Source organism: Salvelinus alpinus, chromosome 1, assembly GCF_045679555.1.
Source record: "Salvelinus alpinus chromosome 1, SLU_Salpinus.1, whole genome shotgun sequence".
Lineage (NCBI taxonomy): Eukaryota > Metazoa > Chordata > Actinopteri > Salmoniformes > Salmonidae > Salvelinus > Salvelinus alpinus.
The window spans coordinates 102,110,570-102,131,364 of record NC_092086.1 but is presented as its reverse complement, the minus strand read 5'-3'; the positions used below and the strand labels follow the sequence as shown (position 1 = coordinate 102,131,364).

Sequence of the window (20,795 nt, the reverse complement as noted above, 5' to 3'; positions counted from 1 at the left end):
ATGGAAGTTTTGAACCACCAAGACTCTTCCTAGAGCTGGCTGCTCAGACAAACTGAGCAATCGGGGAAGAAGGGCCTTGTTCAGGGAGGTGACCAAGAACCTGATGGTCACTCTGACAGAGCTCCAGAGTACCTCTGTGGAGATGGGAGGACAACCTTCCAGAAGGACAACCATCTCTGCAGCACTACACCAATCAGGCCTTTATGGTCGTGGCCTGATGGAAGCCACTCCTCAGTAAAAGGCACATGACAGCCTGCTCGGAGTTTGCCAAAAGGCACCTAAAGACTCTCAGACCATGAGAAACAAGATTCTCTGGTTTGATGAAACCAAGATTGAACTCTTTGGCCTGAATGCCAAGCGTCAAGTCTGGAGGAAACCTGGCACCATACCTACAGTGAAGCATGGTGGTGGCAGCACCATGCTGTGGGGATGTTATTCCGCGGCAGGGACTGGGAGACTAGTCAGGATCGAGGGAAAGATGAACGGATCAATGTAGAGAGAGATCCTTGAAGAAAACCTGCTCCAGATCGTTCAGGACCTCAGACTGGGGCGAAGGTTCACCTTCCAACAGGACAACAACCCAAAGCACACAGCCAAGACAACATAGGAGTAGCTTCCGGACAAGTCTCTGAATGTTCTTGAGCGGCCCAGCCAGAGCACGGACTTGAACCCGATCGAACATCTCTGGAGAGACCTAGAAATTACTGTGCAGCGACGCTTCCCATCCAAACTGACAGAGCTTGAGAGGATCTGCAGGAAATAATGTTGTTTACTCCCCAAATACAGGTGTGCCAAGCTTGTAGTGTCATACCCAAGAAGACTCAAAGCTGTATATGCTGCCAAAAGTGCTTCAACAAAGTACTGAGCAAAGGGTCTGAAAACGTGTGTAAATTTGATATTTCAGTTTTTTTTTTGCTTTGTCATTATGGGGTATTGTGTGTAGATTGATGAGAGAAAAAAACTGTGTCATTCATTTTAGAATAAGGCTGTAACGTAACAAAATGTGAAAAAAGTCAAGGGGTCTAAATGCTTTCCGAATGCACTGTATACAGTTGGAGTCGGAAGTTTACATACACCTTAGCCAAATACATTTAAACTCAGTTTTTCACAATTCCTGACATTTAATCTTAGTAAAAATTCCCTGTTTTAGGTCAGTTAGGATCACCACTTTATTTTAAGAATGTGAAATGTCAGAATAATAGTAGAGAGAATGATTTATTTATTTCAGCTTTTATTTGTTTCATCAGATTCCCAGTGGGTCAGAAGTTTACATGTATTTGGTAGCATTGCCTTTAAATTGTTTAACTTGGGTCAAACGTTTCGGGTAGCCTTCCACAAGCTTCCCACAATAAGTTGGGTGAATTTTGGCCCATTCCTCCTGACAGAGCTGGTGTAACTGAGTCAGGTTTGTAGGCCTCCTTGAGCGCACACGCTTTTTCAGTTCTGCCCACAAATTTTCTATAGGATTGAGGTCAGGGCTTTGTGATGGCCACCCCAATACCTTGACTTTGTTGTCCTTAAGCCATTTTGCAAGTATGCTTGGGGTCATTGTCCATTTGGAAGACCCATTTGCGACCAAGCTTTAACTTCCTGACTGATGTCTTGAGATGTTGCTTCAATATATCCACATAATTTTCCTCTTCATGATGCCATTGATTTTGTGAAGTGCACCAGTCCCTCCTGCAGCAAAGCACTCCCACAACATGATGCTGCCATCCCCGTGCTTCACGGTTGGGATGGTGTTCTTCGGCTTGCAAGCCTCCCTGTTTTTCCTCCAAACATAACGATTGTCATTAAGGCCAAACAGTTCTATTTTTGTTTCATCAGACCAGAGGAAATTACTTTAGTCGCCTTTTCACTGTTGACGTTGAGACTGGTGTTTTGCGGGTACTATTTAATGAAGCTGCCAGTTGAGGACTTGGGAGACGTCTGTTTCTCAAACTAGACACTTTAATGTACTTGTCCTCTTGATCAGTTGTGCGGCAATTTTTTTATGGAATATCTACATAGACCAGAGGCCCATTAGAGGCCCATTATCAGCAACCATCACTCCTGTGTTCCAATGGCACGTTGTTAGCTAATCCAAGTTTATCATTTTAAAAGGCACTCTAATGTGCTTGTCCTCTTGTTCAGTTGTGCACCGGGGACTCCCATTCCTCTTTCTATTCTGGTTAGGGCCAGTTTGTGCTGTTCTGTGAAGGGAGTAGTACACAGCGTTGTGTGATCTTCAGTTTCTTGGCAATTTCTCGCATGGAATAGCCTTCATTTCTCAGAACAAGAATAGACTGACGAGTTTCAGAAGAAAGGTCTTTGTTTCTGGCCATTTTGAGCCTGTAATCGAACCCACAAATGCTGATTCTCCAGATACTCAACTAATCTAAAGAAGGCCAGTTTTATTGCTTCTTTAATCAGCACAACCGTTTTCATCTGTGCCGACATAATTGCAAAAGGGTTTTCTAATGATCAATTAGCCTTTTAAAATGATACACTTGGATTAGCTAACACAACGTGCCATTGGAACACAGGAGTGATGGTTGCTGATAATGGACCTCTGTACACCCATGTACAGTAGATACTCCATTAAAAAATCAACCGTTTCCAGCTAAAATAGTCATTTACAACATTAAAAATGTTTACACTGTATTTCTGATCAATTTGTTATTTTAATGGACAAAAAAATAGCTTTTCTTTCAAAAACAAGGATATTTCTAAGTGACCCCAAGATTTTGAACAGTAGTGTACGTAGACTTGAAATCACTGGCCACTTTAATGATGGAACACTAGTCACTTTAATAATGTTCCATATTTTTGCTTTACTCATCTCATACGTATATACTGTATTCTATTCTACTGTATTTAGTTTATCCACTCCGACATTGCTCATCCTAATATTTATATGTTCCTTAATTCCATTCTTTTACTTTTAGGTTGTGTGTATTGTTGTGAATTGTTAGATATTACTGCATGTGTATGTGACAAGTAAAATTTGATTTAATTTTTATTTGATGAGGGTTTGATTATTTGATATACAAAGAAAAATATTGCCATGAAATGAGGCATAGACAACGGCAGAAGAGGTCATGTTCCCTCTTCACTTGCCTAAATATTGTATTAAGTGACAACGATCTAAGCTAATAAACTGAATCAGCTTTCTCATGCTCACTACACATTCTCTTTCAAGGAGTTGTTTAGAGTTGGAGAGCTGTTGGAAAGTTTAGGCCAAATTGGACATGCATTGAATGGTATCTATATAGTTATAGTGCTTATTTTGATAAAGTATGTTTATGTTGAGTGCTTGACCCCATGTGGATTTATTTTGGCACTTGTTCTTTCAAAACAGTACATCCTGGCTGGAGGTCACCCTGTTTTCAAAAATGTGGACAACACATTTTGTTCTTGTAATGAAGTTTGCACTACAGCCAAAGATATCAGTTGGATCTACTGCTTAGTGTAAGAGATAGGGTGACATCTCTGCCAAAGCATTTGCATGATGCTAAATACAGTTCAAGGTTCAGGGTTCACAATGTGGAGCCCAGTTTTTATAGATCCCATTGTGGTCAAACGTGGGAACGTCCATTATGGAGATCTATTTTAGTTCTTTAAAAATAAACATCTTAAGCTAAATCACATGGCATGTAGGTGAAATGAACCATATAAGGGTGCTGCTCTAGAAATGTATCATCAGCATTCAAAATGTCTAGTTCCCGCAGAATGCCTTCGGTTCTCAGTGGATAGCACAACTGTCTGATTCCATGGATGCAGCCCTCAGGTTTGAGCTGGCTCAAATTAATCATCTAGAAATAACATTGAACATGTCTTGTGTATTTTGTCAATCAGGAACGCATGTTATGAGGTACCTTTGTCGACCCTGCAGGAAGTGCTGAAACATAACTGCAGTGGACAAGTCCAGTGCCACAGGATCCCATAGGTACAGAGTGATTCTGTTACTGTGTGTGGTGTGATGCCACATTGTGTCGTCGTGATTCATTCCATTTAAGTGGCATCATTACACTGACAAAATATCCAGCATAGAATAGGCACTGTAGCATTATATATAGCTGTGCATTATGGCAGCTTTAATGGCTGTTTAGCAGTGTAAATATGAACTAAGGAAATTGCAGACTATTTATAAACCATTTGTCATTCCTGACAGAAAATGTATGTTTGAAACATCAGTGTAGGAGTGATAATATGTCCAAGTTTGATGGATGTCCTGGTGACATTTTCATGTTGTCAAGTTGATCATGACAATGCCTGATATGACATTCTGTACAGGCTTAGACAAATAGCATCTGACATTGTTCATCTGGGTATGATAAGTACTTGTTTGATAAATAGAGATTGAGAGCTCTATTTTGACAGTAAACAGTCTTCTGCGAGAACAGAGTGCATTTGGAGGTTGATAAAGGCGCTCCAGCCAGTGACACCTCCACAAGCAATTTAAGAAAACCATTAACGATAACACAAAGCTTAAAAGCTTATTTTCATTGTGGTCCTTTTGGAGGGGAAGGGGGATGCAGCAAGGTTTGACAGCAATAGTAGTGACAAGACAAAGACAGACAAAACTATGGACAGGTACATCTCCCTTGTCTCACATGGAGGAACATTGTAATTAAGAATTCATGTCTTGAGGCGTGAGAGATGCGTCTATTCTACAGTTAGCGTAGCTGGTTGTGTAACACTGTCTGGTATCTGCCCTGTCTGCTAGAAGCCTTCATTTGTCAAGAACTGTCTTTTTTCAGATTCACTTTCCAGTGGATATCATCGGTCTTTTACTTGGACCCTCATTAGCTCATAACTCTTTTTTAAAATGTTTTTATTATTTTACCCCTTTTTACCCCCCAATTTCTTGGTATCCAATTGGTAGTTACAGTCTTGTCTCATCGCTGCAACTCCCGTACAGAGACTCGGGAGAGGCGAAGGTCGAGAGCCGTGCGTCCTCCAAAACACAACCCAACCAAGCCGCACTGCTTCTTGACACAATGCCCACTTAACCCGGAAGCCAGCCACACCGATGTGTTGGAGGAAACCCCGTACACCTAGCGACCGTGTCAGCATGCATGCGCCCGGCCCGCCACAGAAGTCGTTAGAGCGCGATGAGACAAGGACATCCATGCCGGCCAAACCCTCCCCTAACCCGGACGACGCTGGGCCAATTGTGAGCCGCCCCATGGGTCTCCCGGTCGCGGCTGGCTGAGCTCATAACTAACTAACAACATTCTTTTCATTTCCCCCTTCTAGACTATCCTTCCTTCCCAACGGAAGCTACAGTGACAACAGCAGGAGGATTTTATCCAATGAGCTGGAATCTCAGGACTCCATGGGTGGACTGTCTATAGCCCAGTGATAATGACCTAAACCTGCTTATGTCTCACACAAGTTCAACAAGTGAAATACAGTATGTATTAATGGGGACGTATAGTCACCACAATGAGATTCTGGTCTGAAGGACTACAGTCTGATAGTGAAGAAGTCAATCATTTGATTATTGAATTACCAGATCATGGTTTAGGAATTTACTGCGTAAAAGCACTGTCCAGTCAGAGTTTTTTTCCCCAGGTGAAGACAATCAGACAATGAAGATGCATGAACAGATCAAAAGCCAGTTAGAGTGTCTGTGGAATGACTTGAGCATTACGCCAAGATGATTATTGGTGATAAATATTCTACGGGTCCCTATGAAGTTAAAAGCTATTGTAACCAGTTGGCTCACCAGTTTTGTCAGTGTTTCCCCTAAATGCATTTTACAAGCCTCGCACCGCCGCTGCTAAATCATGGCCGCCACTGCAATAAATAAATAAATATATATTTTCAGGATGGTAAAACATTTTAAATGTAAACTTCAACAACTAAAACCAGATATAAGGAATGTAGAAAAGATAATGGAGCAATATATATATACATTTTTATTTATTTATTTATTATATTTGAGAACTAACAATCACCAAAATAAAAACTAGTCAGGGAGAATCTGAAATTCCAAAAATGTCATGGCATGGGACCCCCATTGATTTTGTTATGTTTGAGTTACTCAGCATAAGAACAATTGTAGGAAACTAGCTTTAAAACTGTAAAATGTTCTCTGCCCTATGGCAAAACGTGTAGAATTGTCAAGAGGAGGGCCTCTAAAACCGCTCCATTGGCCACACCTACCACCCCCCGCTGCTGAAAAAAATCCTGGGGGAAACACTGTGGATGAAAGGGTCTCATTCCTGGTAGTGACCTGTGTATGTTAAGGACAACTGTATTTAATTATGTCAATCAACTTAGCATTTACTATTTATATTCAGTTTTGACTCTGACAACAACTATTTCATGTACATTTTAAATCGGAAGAGAACTGATGGTATAAAATAGACATTACTAAATTGTATTTATTTCAGCTTCAGAAAATAAGGAGCAATGTCTTGTTACTATGTGACAACTTTTTAGTCAGATTTATTTTGCATTGTTGGATATTATTTGTGATAAATAAATGTGTAACTTCACAATTTTATGTGCCAAGAACTCAGCAACTAACAAAATTGCTTTTCAATTGCTGTCTAATCTAGCCTTGTACTTCTGATCATGCAGCCCAGAAAAAATGATGGGCTTCAATAGAGACAGCTGAATAGCAAACAGCTTTAATTGTGTAATACTGTGTTGCCTTGAAAGCATTTAAAACATGTTTGACCATTATGCTGTTATTTCAGTGAGGCAATTACACAGCAAAAATCCTCTTCTCCCTTTTCATAAATGACTAACTTGATTATCCATGATAATTACATGGTTTCTACAATCCCACCCATCGGTCAAGGGTAGAGGAGTGTTTTACCTCAAGGTCAACGATACAATCCAGGTTTGATGGCGCAGAAGTAGAATTCATATTCTCTATAACCATTCAAGTTTACAGGGCCTAGTTCAATTTAATGACTTTGGCTCTAAATCGAACACTCCCCCATATGATTAAAGCCAAACTCTTGTTTCATGTGTATTATGATTTACCGTAGATTAAAAAATAAACTCAAAAGATGTCATATTGAAATATATATATTTATTAATTAAGTCAAAAAATATAAAATAAACAGGCACATGTTGACAAGACAAGGCACACGTCAAGACAAAACACATTGTCAAGACCGCATGTGCAATAAGAAAAGTATATTTTCAAGAGAGCAATATTTACATACAGAAAGAGCTGCATGTAGTTCTGCTGGAAGGTCTGTATCAAAACAGGATGCTTCCTCTGGTGGAGCCTGGCCATTTATAAACAAGTCAAATATCAAAAGGAATCTCAAAAGTACTGCATGTAACATCTAAGGGGCTCTACCGTATTAAACTTGTGATTCACTTCCCTGGACTGCACAGTATTAATAACTGGAAAACATGGCTTTATGATGTTTCATCCACACCTGACACATACAGTCCCTTTAGACCTATTCACTTCCATACAGGGTGTCTAAAATAAGCATTACTATACAAAAAGGCAAAATTGGTCACATTTCAAAGTAAGAGCAACACCAACTACAAAAAATGATTTACATCAAGATAACAAAGACTTGCATTACCTGAAATGCTCACTGACCATTACAAACACCGGCCATATATACATGAGAGGAGTGCCAAGTGGACACACCACAACCTGTGCGGGGTGAATTGTCCACACACGCACATCTTAAAACGTGGGGACCATGAAAAATCAGAAAAGGTCCTTTGCTGTCGAATTGAAAACTGCATCATTTGGCTTTTTGAACAGGTCACCCTGGGGGGAATGAAAGACACATATTTTAGTAACTGATATACCCCACCCCAATAAAAAAAAAGCAATCTAGAGGAGTAAGCAGAATGCGCAGAAAAAAAATCTGTCAATCTTTGCTATAAGTTCATGTGTCTGGAATGGATTATTGAAGTACACATTGAAAGTTGAGGTGACAGCATATAAGGCTGGTCTTACAGTGAAGTAAACTGGTCGATCGCGATCGATAAAGCCTTGTGCGCCTATTATTATTATTATTTTATTCATCTTTCGCTGCTGGCGGTAGGTGCACTTGATTCAGAAGCCCTGCGCACCAGATAATCAAAGTACTCCCATTTTGAACCATTTCATTTGTCTGAAGGAACAAACTCTGACCTGAGAGAGCTAAATCAAGTGCGCTGGCCTATTGAATAGCTCAAATCACCATGCCTATAGCTTCCACAACCCCCAAACTACATGAGATTTAATCAATTTTAAAACCATGACCAGAGAGACTTAAAGAACACAGCAAAGAGCTGCTTCTTTCATGAGTGAGTTCATACTTCAAGTTTTTAATTCGGCACTGTCACCGTTTTTATTCAACACTTTTACAAAACATAAAATGCGCTTCACCCTACTTATACTCCCACTACAACCAGAACTGTAGCTGCAATGAATGAGTAGCCAAAAGTATCGACAGCTGCGTTATTATTATAAGCAGCTCGTCGTGTCTATTTTAATATGGAGGTCATGAGAACATGAATTTGTGCAGGAGTACTCTAATGTACTTGTCCTCTTGCTCAGTTGTGCACCAGGGCCTCCCACTCCTCTTTCTATTCTGGTTAGAGCCAGTTTGTGCTGTTCTGTGAAGAGAGTAGGACACATCATTGTACCAGATCTTCAGTTTCTTGGCAATTTCTCACATGGAATAGCCTTCATTTCTCAGAACAAGAATAGACTGAGTTTCAGAAGAAAGTGCTTGGTTTCTGGCCATTTTGAGCCTGTAATCGAACCCACCAATGCTGATGCTCCAGATACTCAACCAGTCTAAAGAAGGACAGTTTCATTGCTTCTTTAAATCAGAACAGTTTTCAGCTGTGCTAACAATTGCAAAAGGGTTTTCTAATGATCAATTAGTCTTTTAAAATGATACACTTGGATTAGTTAACACAATGTACCATTAGAACACAGGAGTGATGGTTGCTGTTCATGGGCCTCTGTACGCCTATGTAGATATTCCATTAAAAATCAGCCGTTTCCAGCTACAATAGTCATTTACAACATTAACAATGTCTACACTGTATTTCTGATCAATTTGATGTTATTTTAATGGACAAAAAAAATAAATAAAGTGCTTTTCTTTCAAAAACCAGGACATTTCTAAGTGACCCCAAACTTTTGAACGGCAGTGTATGGTCCGACGAGGACAAAATTGGCAGTATGCTGTGGTAACATATTAGGCATACAGCACAAACCTCATTCCTACAGAACTGGTTGTATTAGATTAATGTTGCATAGGCCTCGATTCATGTCATGCTTTTAATCAATTCTGTGAAGTAGATCTCGGCTTGCTTTTATTTGTATTATTCCCCCTTTTTTCCCCCAATTTCGTGGTATCCAATTGTTAGTAGTTACTGTCTTGTCTCATCGCTACAACTCCCGTACGGGCTCGGGAGAGACGAAGGTCGAGAGCCATGCGTCCTCCGAAACACAACCCAACCAAGCCGCACTGCTTCTTAACACAGCGCGCATCCAACCCGGAAGCCAGCCACACCAATGTGTCGGAGGAAACACCGTACACCTAGCGACCTGGTCAGCGCGCACTGCGCCCGGCCCGCCACAGGAGTTGCTAGAGCGCGATGAGACAAGGGTATCCCTACCGGCCAAACTCTCCCTAACCCGGACGCCGCTAGGCCAAATGTGCGTCGCCCCATGGACCTCCCGGTCGCGGCCGGCTGCGACAGAGCCTGGGCTCGAACCCGGGAGGCCCTCGGCTTGCTTTTTGACTCCGAAAGTGATCTTGACTCAGAAAAGGTTGGTGACCGCTGAGTTAGAGTATAGTTTAAAAGGCTGGTCTTACAGTGAAGTCAGAGTAGCTGATGTCAACAGGTTTTTTCCCCTCTGTACCGTTGTACTCCTGCAGGGGTGTTCTCTGTCTACTGCTGCTTCTCTCAAGGGACTTGGTTTTCTGCTTAACCAATGAATGGACAAACAAACAGCACATCAGTCAACAAACTGAGCATGCAACACACTTCCTTCCCAGCAGCCTCTGCTAATCCATTTGAAGTATTCCATTTCTGCATCTCTTTACCAGAATGATTGACCTTGGAAAGAGGTTAGATTCTAAAGACAAGTTTTTATTTCGCTGTCAATATTCTTTCTATCACAAGCTAAATTGACTGTGGCCAAATAGCTTACCGCAAAATTCTATAACAGCATCACCTAGTGGTTGTTTTAATAGTTGTCCAGCAATATAAAAGGAAGATGTTGAACATTCAATTTGGATATATGTGTGCAAGCACAAGAACCAATGATTGGCCAAAGTTTGGAGTGAGTGCTGTGTGTGTGTACCTGCATCTGAACCTGGGAGAGAGGAGGCTTGCTGCTAGGCACACTGATGAAGGTGCTGGATGAGCTGCAGCTGACGGAGCGCACCATGATAGGCTGGGCAGGAGTCTGCTGAAAGGACAGTCATGGTGGTCAAGGTCAATTGGCCCAGTGTCATCCGGGTTTGGCCGATGTAGGCAGTCATTGTTAATAAGAATGTTCTTAACTGACTTTCCTAGTTAAATACAAAAAAAAGTTACCACAATAGTAAAGTGGACAGTTGGTTTTGGAGGGGAGTGAACTAGCCCTATGTGGACCACTGCTAGTTACTGTACCTTCCTGATCTTGTTGGGGGTGAGGGTGTTCATCCCGCCATGGGCCCTCTTCGTGGGAGTTTTGAAGAGAGTTGTCATTTCCCCCTTCTTTGATGTCTGCAACACAGAGACATACAAAGCCTCAGTCACAGACCAGTCATTAACAAACAGACCATTCTGCTGGGGACAGAAAGGTCAAATCCCTGTTTCCCACCATTCAACAGTTACACATGCTGACCACCATATGGTGTACAAGTCTATTTCAATCCAAGTTCAGCACAGTACATTTTAGAATTGGCCTTTTGGACATGGGAACAGGGAGATCAGGTTTGATGATAGTTTTTAAAGAAAAATAGCAAACCCCCTGAAGCCTCTATGGACCAGTACTGGACTGACTGGGGAACACTGCTGGGTCAATGTGAGAGCATTATGAGGGGCTGGACTTACAATGGCACGTTCACTCTTCTCCTTGCCCCTCTGCTGTTTGTGCTCCTCCCATTGGCTGGAGATGTAGGTCATGACTCTCTGGCCCTGGACCAGGAAGGCAGAACCCTGGTCCTTCTCCCAGCTCTCAACACCAGTCCTCAGCTCTTCCTCCAACTAGTCACATCACATAACAGGGAGGATCAACATCACTTTTCCTTTGTCAAAATCCTTTATATACACTTCACTGGCATTTAAACTGTATACATCATTGGCATTTTACATAAGGTCACAACCTCACTGACACCATCATATACACAGCATACAGTGGGGGAGCAGCATACAGTGGGGCAGCATCATACAGTGGGGCAGCATCATACAGTGGGGCGAGATTTGACATTGAATAAAGGAGGCGGTGATCTTTTGATTACCATCAACCATTGCTGCCACTTTTCAGACATTACATTTTAAATGTACATTATATTTAAAAAATATATATACACTGAACAAAAATATTAACGCAACATGTAAAGTGTTGGTCCCATGTTTAATGAGCTAAAATAAAAGATCCCAGACATTTTCCACACACAAAAAGCTTATTTCTCTCAAATTGTGAACAAATTTGTTAACATCCCTGTTAGGGAGCATTTCTCCTTTGCCAAGCTGTTCCATTAGCACAGGTGCACATTGTGCTGGGGACAATAAAAGTTTGCTGACTGCAAGAATCTTTTAGCGAATTTGGCAGTACGTCCAACCAGCCTCAACCGCAGACGTGTGGGCGAGCGGTTTTCTGATGTCAATGTTGTGAACAGAGTGCCCCATGGTGGCAGTGGAGCTATGGTATGGGCAGGCATAAGCTACAGAGAATGAACACAATTGCATTTTATTGATGGCAATTTGAATGCAGTGATACCGTGATGAGATCTGAGGCCCGTTGTGGTGCCATTCATCCACCACCATCACTTCATGTCCAGCATGATAATGCACGGCTCAATATCGCAAGGATCTGTACACAATTCCTGGAAGCTGAAAATGTCCCAGTGCTTCCATGGCCTGCATTCTCAGACATGTCACCCATTGAGCATGTTTGGGATGCTCTAGACCAACATGCACAACAGCCTTACTTTAAAAAAATATATATATAGATATTTTTTTTCTCTCCCTCCCTCCCTCTGCCAAATAAAGTTATTAGAGGGACATGTTGATGAATCAAATCCAGCCTTACCTTTGGCAACATCTTCTGAACTTTGACCTTCTCTTTGGCCTCTTTGAGAAGGGCTCCTCCTCTGTTGGAGAAGCGGTTTGGATCATTGGCCTTTTTCTGCAAAGAGGTTTGAAAATTAGATACGTTTTCTATGTCAAGTGGAACAAAAACAATTCTGCACCACACTGAACATGTATAAGAAACAAGAGCAGCTGGTATCTACTGTGGATATTTTTGATTGAAAACCATTACATGCATCAAGTGGTACACAATTAAAAATATATATTTGCAATTTATTACAAACATAGCTTGACCGCAAATTCCAGCATTACCTCAAAGTCCTGGAAGAGGGCCCAGTACTTCTCCCATTTCTGCAGAACCTCCAGTAAGGGTTTAGCCTGGTCATAGTAATTCTTCACCTTCAATAGCTCAGCGTCATGTAGTGCCAACAATTCCTCTGTGAAGTCATCTAGGGAAAGACGGATCGGTTCGATCAGTATGTATGCGTTTTGCGTATGAGTGAGAGAGGAAGTATTTCCATTATTGTTCTACCTACCGTCACAGATGTGGGCGTTGAAGGGTTCACGCTGCTCAGGGCCCTGGTTGCACTTGTCCCAGAGAGCCACTAGTTCCTGTCGGACCTTGTCAATCACATCCTCCAACATGGCTTTCTGCAGGACTGTCAGACAGTCCACCTCCCCCTGCCACTGGAAGGGCAACAGGGTCAGTTTCAGTAGGAGTAAAAATACATCTCTGAAACAGTGACATGAGGAGGTACCAGCTGAACTTGTTCCTTATGAAATACTAATTTAATTTTCCGTATGCCCTAATGCAGTGTTTCTCAACTCCAGTCCTCAAGTACCTCCAACAGCACATTTTTGTTGTTGCCCCAGAAACTCACCTGATTCAACTCATTGAGGGCTTGATCATTAGTTGACAAGTTGAATCAGGTGTGCTTGTCTGGGACTACAACAAAAATGTGTACTGTTGAAGGTACTGGAGTTGGGAAACACTGCCCTAATGATACAGGACTGTCAAACACCGTGGTGTCTAGCACCATTGTAGAGGTATTCTCTGTTCCCTTGTTAGCCAATTCTGGGGAAACTTAATAGTTATGGTGCCATGTTTACTGTTTTGCAGTGGTATGCCAGTGAAGCTTTGTCCAACACAGTGGTGAAGGAGAGGTATGAAGGAAAAGGGAGTTCCAACCTGTGTGATTTGGTCAGAAAGGGTACCCTGCACACTCTCCTGGAACGCAGTGCGATCTTGCTCCAGCGCTTCCAGATGATTCCACAGGCACATAGCTCGTTCTTTCAGCTCAGCCAGAGTATTCATCAGGGATTCCTTCTTGACCTTCATCTAAACAAAAATATACTAATATAATAATTGGTCAAAAGTCCTAGAACCAAAACAACAAATCTTTGAGTAATCATTAGTAAGTTTTATAAAATTATTTTCAGTACCTGGGACAACAGCAGTTGGAGGGCTTTGATGTTTTCATGCGTGAGCAGGAATATCTCCTCGCCGTGACACACCGACTCCTTCTCCAGACTGGTTTCTGGTTTATGACCCATGTCCTCCATGAGCTTCCTGATGTCCTCACGCAGCCCCGAGAACACCTTTGCACGACTCTTCTACAGAACGGGGGAAGGGAGGGACAAGAGACGAGATGCTTGCAACAAAAGACAAACATCACAAGACCACAAAAGAGACTTAAAAAAGAACAAATTAATAATAGTGTGCTTAGTAATACTTGAGTCAGGTATTCATGACATTCACACTAAACAGTCTTGCCATCCTGGCAGCTGTTGCAATACCTTTTCTTCACTGAGGGTCTTGAGGTGCTCCCGGAGCTCCTGCAGCTGAGTGCGTGAGGGCATGCTGCCTGTGGGAACATAATAGGGAGTGACGCACAGCTCCAAGCACAGTTCCTTATCCTGCTGCTGCAGTCCGTGTAGCTCCTTCAAACGGTCCCCCTTCTCCTTGGTCAGAACCTCCATACGCAGACGCAGGTTCTTCTCGATCTGGAGGACTGTCAGACCCTCCTCCAACTGACAGGTGGACAAGATGGAGACAGGAGGTTAGCACAATGGAAGGAAAAGAGTCAAGGGGTGGAACCAGCTAAACTATTGAGACACAGCCCCTTTAAAGACCAACCTTTACTGTTGTTGTTGTTAAGCCTGAAGAAATAACCACTTACTTTGTATGGATCCATTGACATTTCCAGACACAAGGTATCCAACTGTTTTTCAAAAGTGATGATATTGGTTCGGATGCGGTGCTTCAAAGCTTCCTCCTCAGTGATCATGTCATTCAAAAGGCCCTTTAGATTAGGAAAGGAATGTCATATCAGTCTGTTAATTAGTTACTTGACAAGACTTGACAAGGCTTCCGTTTCATTTTCAGTTCATCTACATTTCCTGTTTCCTGAAGCCTCACCTCAATGTGTTTCTTCACCGTCTCCATCCGCTCTACCCTCTGCTCCTCCATAATGCCCATGCTATCCCAGATGTCCACCAGCCTGGCCATGGCATGGTTTATACCAGTCACTAGCGAGAAAGCCAGGGCTTCACTGCAGAGATGAGTGACATGACCATCACATTTGGTAACTTCAGCTGGCTAAGTAGCAAACACATTGCCTAACAAATCTGAATATGATACCAATTATTGGTATACAGTTTGAAACCAAGCACTGCAAAAACAATATTTTTTTAGGGGGTAGATCAGCTTTAATATTGCAGATAGATTCTGTCAATGTAATTGTCTGCATCATTTCCAATCCCCATATATATATATATATATATATATATATATATATATATATATATATATATATATATATATTTTATACATAGTACCAGTCAAAAGTTGACACACCTACTCATTCAAGGGTTTTTCTTTATTTGTATGGATATTTTCTATATAGTACAATAATAGAAGACATCAAAACTATAAAATCATGTAGTAACCCCCCCCCAAAAAAGTGTCAAACAAATAAATATATATTTTATTCTTCAAAGTAGCCACCCTTTGCCTTGATGACAGCTTTGCATAATCTGGGCATTTTCTCAACCAGCTTCAACTGGAATGCTTTTCCAACAGTCTTGAAGGTGTTCCCACATATGCTGAGCACTTGTTGGCTGCTTTTCCTTCACTCTGCGGTCCAACTCATCCCAAACCATCGCAATTGGGTTGAGGTTGGGTGATTGTGGAGGCCAGGTCATCTGATGCAGAACTCCATCACTCTCCTTCTTGGTCAAATAGGCCTTACACAGCCTGGGAGGTGTGTTTTGGGTAATTTCCTGTTGAAAAAACAAATTATAGTCCTACTAAGCCCAAACCAGATGGGATGACGTATCGCTGCAGAATGCTGTGGTAGGCATGCTGGTTAAGTTTGCCTTGAATTCTAAATAAATCCCAGACAGTGTCACCAGCAAAGGGTGGGAACCACACATGCAGAGATCATCTGTTCGCTTACTCTGCATCTCACAAAGATACGGCAGTTGGAACCAAAAATCCCAAATTTGGACTCATCAGAACAAAAGGGCAGATTTCCACCGGTCTAATGTCCATCGCTAGTGTTTCTTGGCCCAAGCAAGTATCTTCTTGGTGTCCTTTAGTAGTGTTTTTTTTGCAGCAATTCAACCATGCAGTCTCCTCTGAACAGTTGATGTTGAGATGTGTCTGTTAGTTGAACTCTGAAGCATTTATTTGGGCTGCAATCTGAGGTGCAGTTAATTGCCAATTTCTGAGGCTCTTAACTCTAATGAACTTATTTGCAGCAGAGGTAACTCTGTGTCTTCCTTTCCAGTGGCGGTCCTCATGAGAGCCAGTTTCATCATAGCGCTTGATGGCTTTTGTGACTGCACTTGAAGAAACGTTCAAAGTTCTTGAAATGTTCCGGATTGACTGACCTTCATGTCTTAAAGTAATGATGTACTGTCGTTTCTCTTTGCTTTTACTAAATAGGGCTATCTTCTGTATACCAACCCTACCTTGTCACAACACAACTGATTGGCTCAAACGCATTAAGGAAAGAAATTCCACAAATTAACTTAAGGCACAACTGTTAATTGAAATGCATTCTAGGTGACTACCTCAACCAGCTGGTTGAGAGAATGCGAAGTGTGTGCAATGCTGTCATCAAGGCAAAGGGTGGCTATTTTGAAGAATCAAATATATTTAGATGAATTCTTTTAATTTTTTACCCTTGTTTTGTTTACTCCATGATTCCATATGTGTTATTTCATAGTTTTGATGTCTTCACTATTATTCTACAATGTAGAAAATAGTAAAATAAAGAAAAACCATTGAATGAGTAGGTGTCCAAACTTTTGACTGGTACTGTATAAAAAATATCTATATTATTTTCTTTAATATTTTTCAGGCTTCTACATCCAGCGTATACATACATTTTACTGACAGTATATTTAAGCAATAAGGCATGAGAGGGTGTGGTATATGGCCAATATACCATGGCCAAGGGCTGTTCTTAGGCACGACGCAACTGGTTACCAACTTAATTAGAGCAGTAAAAATACATGTCAAGACCGTGGTATACGGGCTGATATACCAGAGCTGTCAGCCAATCAGCATTCAGGGCTCAAACTACCCAGTTTATAATTTACAATAGTTATCTTTTGTTTGTTTTTAGTCCCATACTTCAGCTCCATTCACAAACACATTACTTAATAAATTGGCAATGATACCAATTATTGGTATAGTCAAACCAAGCACTGCAAAAACTTGGAAAGTTTCCTTACAAGCCAGAATCTTGTATAAAATTACATTTGCACTTACTCTACTGGTTGTCTGTGCAGTTGGTCCTTCAGCTGGTCAAAATGTGAGACAAAATATCCACAGGAAAGTGTTGTTTACCTGAATTATTAGAGCGCCGGGACTGGCGTTGTGATATCTGTCACCTGGCACATGCTTACACCATGCAAACACCTGCAAGACTTTTGTTGTATCCTGTCCATGTACACTTCTGTCTTGTGTACGTGTCTTAGCCGATGAGAAAACAAGTATTGACTGCCACACACAGAGACCCGCATTTTGAAGTCTGTTTAATACTATTTTCCTGTGGATATTTTGTCTAAAACACATCGCAGACTATTCAGATTGAAATGGCAATGCGTGGAAATCATACAATTAAAATCAACTACAACTTCCGTTTAAGAACCTGACCGCTTTTACGTCACGTTGAACAGACAAAACATTTTGCAACAAAATTGGCTTAATGAATACACCCCTGGTCCGGGCAAAAGTAGTTTGCACCGGGTGAAGAGTGATTGCATTCGTTGGCAAAGTTCACTCAAAACGAAAGTGAGGTAGATTAAGGATGTGGAGTAATGAGTACTATTCTGTGTGTTCACATGCAAAAGTGATTGCTTTTGATAAACGCTCTGCCTTTCCAATGAAATCTAGTATGAAAATTTGAATATATACTTTATGGAAAGGAGATGTTGTATGTTTCTTAACAATAGATCATGTTGCCGAACGGCGCAGATTGGGTTTTCACCGGGTTGCTACTAGTTACCACAGCCAAAATTGGCTAAATCGTAAAAATACATGAACAAAAACATACTTTCTGGTCTTAATTTAAGGTTAGGCATAAGGTTAGCAGTGTGGTTAAAAGCAGATACGTTTTAGAAATAGGCAGGGTTTAGCCATAATTATGACTTTGTGGATGTGGCATTGAGATAGAGGACTCGTGATTGTATCGGTGCCATTTTATTTAGTGTCTGTGAGAGCATGGGCAGGGCTATCACAGATAGTAAAATGAGCCAGATATTTCACCGGAAGTATACATGTGAAGCATCTCGTTGGTGTTTTCCTTTCACGGGGTAGGCATTCCCTTACATGCTGACCAGACCGGACACGTCGCGTGCGTTGCAAAATACATTTAGAAATCCACGTTATTCAATTATTGCACCCACACTGCTCGCGAGCGTCTGCGATGCCAAGGGCTAAAATAGAAGTCATTCCTATTTCTGACGCAGATCACGCTGAAAGTCCTGCCTCTCCCATCTCCTCATTGGTTTATAGAAGCAGGTACCCACGTGCCATCTCCTCATTGGTTATACCCACGTGGGTGATTGAAAGACGAACTTTGTTGCCGGTTGTCGTGGTAATACTGTAACAACCCTGGGTTTATAAGCGCAGAAATCGACTCTGCCGCTGGAGCATGCTTTTGCGGCACAGTCGATAGCGCGCCGGACCTCGGGCTAGAAGGTCAAGGGTTCGAGACCTGCTCCCTGCCTGTTTCATTACATTGGTGTCAGAAGTGATCGGACCTTGCATCCCCGACAGTGCGTGTGCTTGGCCGGTGAGCGCGTTCCTGTAAGACTTAGAGTCACATGGTAGCGCGAGGACGCGCTCTCTGAAAGGAGGGAGTAGTGTAACGACCCTGGGTTTATAAGCGCGGAAATCGACTCTGCTGCTTGAGCATGCTTTTGCGGCACAGTCGATAGCGCGCCGGACCTCGGGCTAGGTCGAGGGTTCGAGACCTACTCCCTGCTGTTTCATTACAATACTACGAAAGTTTAGATGAGATCACCATATAAGTTCAAAGATGAAAAACCCTGGAAGGAGGAGAGATGACTAGAAACGATTTGGTTGGCCGTTATATGTGTGGATTAATTGTCGGAGTAGAGGTCCTTCTGCATTTCAGATAAAATAACAACTCAATGTTTATATCCCAGGACAAATTAGCTAGCAACAGCAAGCTAGCTAAATAGGACAAATTAACATTAGCTAGCAAGTGCAAGCTAACTAGCTAAATTGCCATACATGTTTAATGCTTTTCGACCTGTCCCCAAATTAATGTCATTGGTCCCCAAATTAATGTCATGACTTGAACAGGGAAGTCCCACCCAGTTGACTACATTACAATTGTGGAAGTCCTCCATGGGGCAACCCATGCAAATGAGGCCTTTTGGCCACTAGAGACCTCTATCATTCTCTACGGGCTGTGGTAATTAGTCATGACCCGCCTCGCCTCGGTTGGATCTGTACTATGACTCGGGAGCTAACGTTAGTCTGGTGGTTCTAGCAGAGGAAAGTTTGTCACTACTCTAGCAACATTTTTACTTTAATAACAAAAGTGTGTTAAAGCCAGTCACTAATAAAAGTATGTGATGTGGGGATGAATGTAACGATAAAGCGCGTTGAAGACTCCTCTTGCCCCACGGGTCTATTCATTGCGCCGATTCTGTTGCAAAACGTTTCTTAAAACGTTTCCTAAAACTATGAGACCTGCATTTGTACAAAAACGAGTTTAGTTCTGTTTGGTTACTAAACTGAACGTGTTCTGTAATGAATACACCCGATCTAGAAAACAAAGTGTGTTTAACTATTGGTACGTTCAAGACACCTGGGAACCCTAAAAATGACGTTGTCAAATCATGACGGCTGATCTTCAGGTCGGAAAGTTAGAGTTCTAGAAATAGGCCCGAGTTCTGGAGTTGGAATTCCGAGTTAGATGACCATTAAAGATTTTTTTCGCCAGTCGGACCTCTTTTTTTTTCTCGGGTTCCCAATTGTCCTGAACACACAAGTCCGATATTTACAAGTTACCAGTTGTTTTGAACGCGGAATTACCTAATGTAGCTAACCTACTATAGTCATTGTCAGAATAAGAGTAGTCTAGAATGAAACGTTCCCCTATCCCAGCAATGCCATTGTTTTTTTGCATTGTGGTAGCTACTTCTAATTTAATTCACACATTGCTACAGAAAACTTAACTAGAGATAAGTATAGCTAACGTTAACTCCTTTCTAGTCTGGTTAATGATAGCCACTTTAGCTAGCAAACAAAGTCAACTTACCTCCTCCGGCTTGACATTGCTGCCCCTGAAAACTAGGTAGCTATTGACGAATATAAATGTTTTACATTAAATTAAAAAGACGTGTGGCTGGCTGGTTTGAATTGTCATTATAGCCGCGACGAAGCAATGGTGCTATTCACTAATGACACTCCCCTTTTCTCTTTTTGGTCAGAGAGGCTCTCTGCCTCCGTCAAGTGGATAGTAAGCTACATTACATTTTCACTTCAGTACTGAACGTTGTCAGTCAAAATACTGTAGCCAGCTATTTAGATGGACACGTTAGACAGTGCATTCAATACATTTTCAATAAACAGTTAGATCAAATTGTAATCAATGTCTGTAATATTCTGGACATATGTTTGAACCTGCAATAGGAAAAGTCACCATAATACATGCCACTTGGGGGCCTCCAAGTGGCGCATCGGTCTAAGGTACTGCATCTCAGTGCTAGAGGCATCACATCACACCGGCGGTGATTGGGAGTCCCATGGGGCGCGGCACAATTTGCTCAGCGTCGTCCGGGTTAGGGTTTGGCCGGGGTAGGCCGTCATTGTAAATAACAATTTGTTCTTAACTGACTTGACTATGCTAAATAAAAATTGAAAAAATGTACAATTATCTATGTCATACCGATGGAACAAATTATGAATTGATCAAACAAAGTAGTGGGCCTAGGCTGTATATGGCTGAGCACAGACAAAGTGTTGCCCAATGCTCCATGTTATTTTGGCAGTTAATAATTGACACACTGCGTGCTGAAAATGG

The 20,795-nt window shown here is 41.8% G+C and overlaps 2 protein-coding genes across 7 annotated transcripts in view; one reads left to right on the top strand and one right to left on the bottom strand.

Moving 5' to 3' along the window:
- The window catches only part of LOC139537046 (5-hydroxytryptamine receptor 4-like), a 41,723-nt gene extending 34,706 nt beyond the window's left edge, over positions 1–7,017 (top strand). Inside the window, exons 7-8 of the mRNA XM_071337883.1 lie at positions 3,838–3,928; positions 5,242–7,017. Coding sequence (XP_071193984.1) covers positions 3,838–3,928 — 91 coding nt within the window. The 3' untranslated portion in view covers positions 5,242–7,017. The remainder of the gene's footprint in view (positions 1–3,837; positions 3,929–5,241) is intronic.
- LOC139537022 (protein regulator of cytokinesis 1-like) lies at positions 7,014–20,189 on the bottom strand. Of its 6 annotated transcripts, none has more exons than XM_071337828.1 (14): positions 20,031–20,189; positions 14,642–14,774; positions 14,403–14,525; positions 14,020–14,253; positions 13,666–13,836; positions 13,412–13,561; positions 12,759–12,909; positions 12,535–12,671; positions 12,224–12,319; positions 11,023–11,175; positions 10,597–10,692; positions 10,286–10,393; positions 9,795–9,905; positions 7,014–7,741 (listed from the first exon to the last, which is right to left on the bottom strand). In XM_071337828.1, exons 1-14 carry the CDS (start codon positions 20,045–20,047, stop codon positions 7,679–7,681), a joined length of 1,743 nt encoding a protein of 580 aa, XP_071193929.1. In that variant the 5' UTR covers positions 20,048–20,189; the 3' UTR covers positions 7,014–7,678. The 6 variants fall into 6 exon arrangements, with proteins under 6 accessions (XP_071193929.1, XP_071193944.1, XP_071193936.1 ...); XM_071337843.1 differs by having other exon boundaries at positions 9,795–9,902; XM_071337835.1 differs by having other exon boundaries at positions 10,286–10,390.
- Between the last annotated feature and the right edge of the window lie 606 nt (positions 20,190–20,795).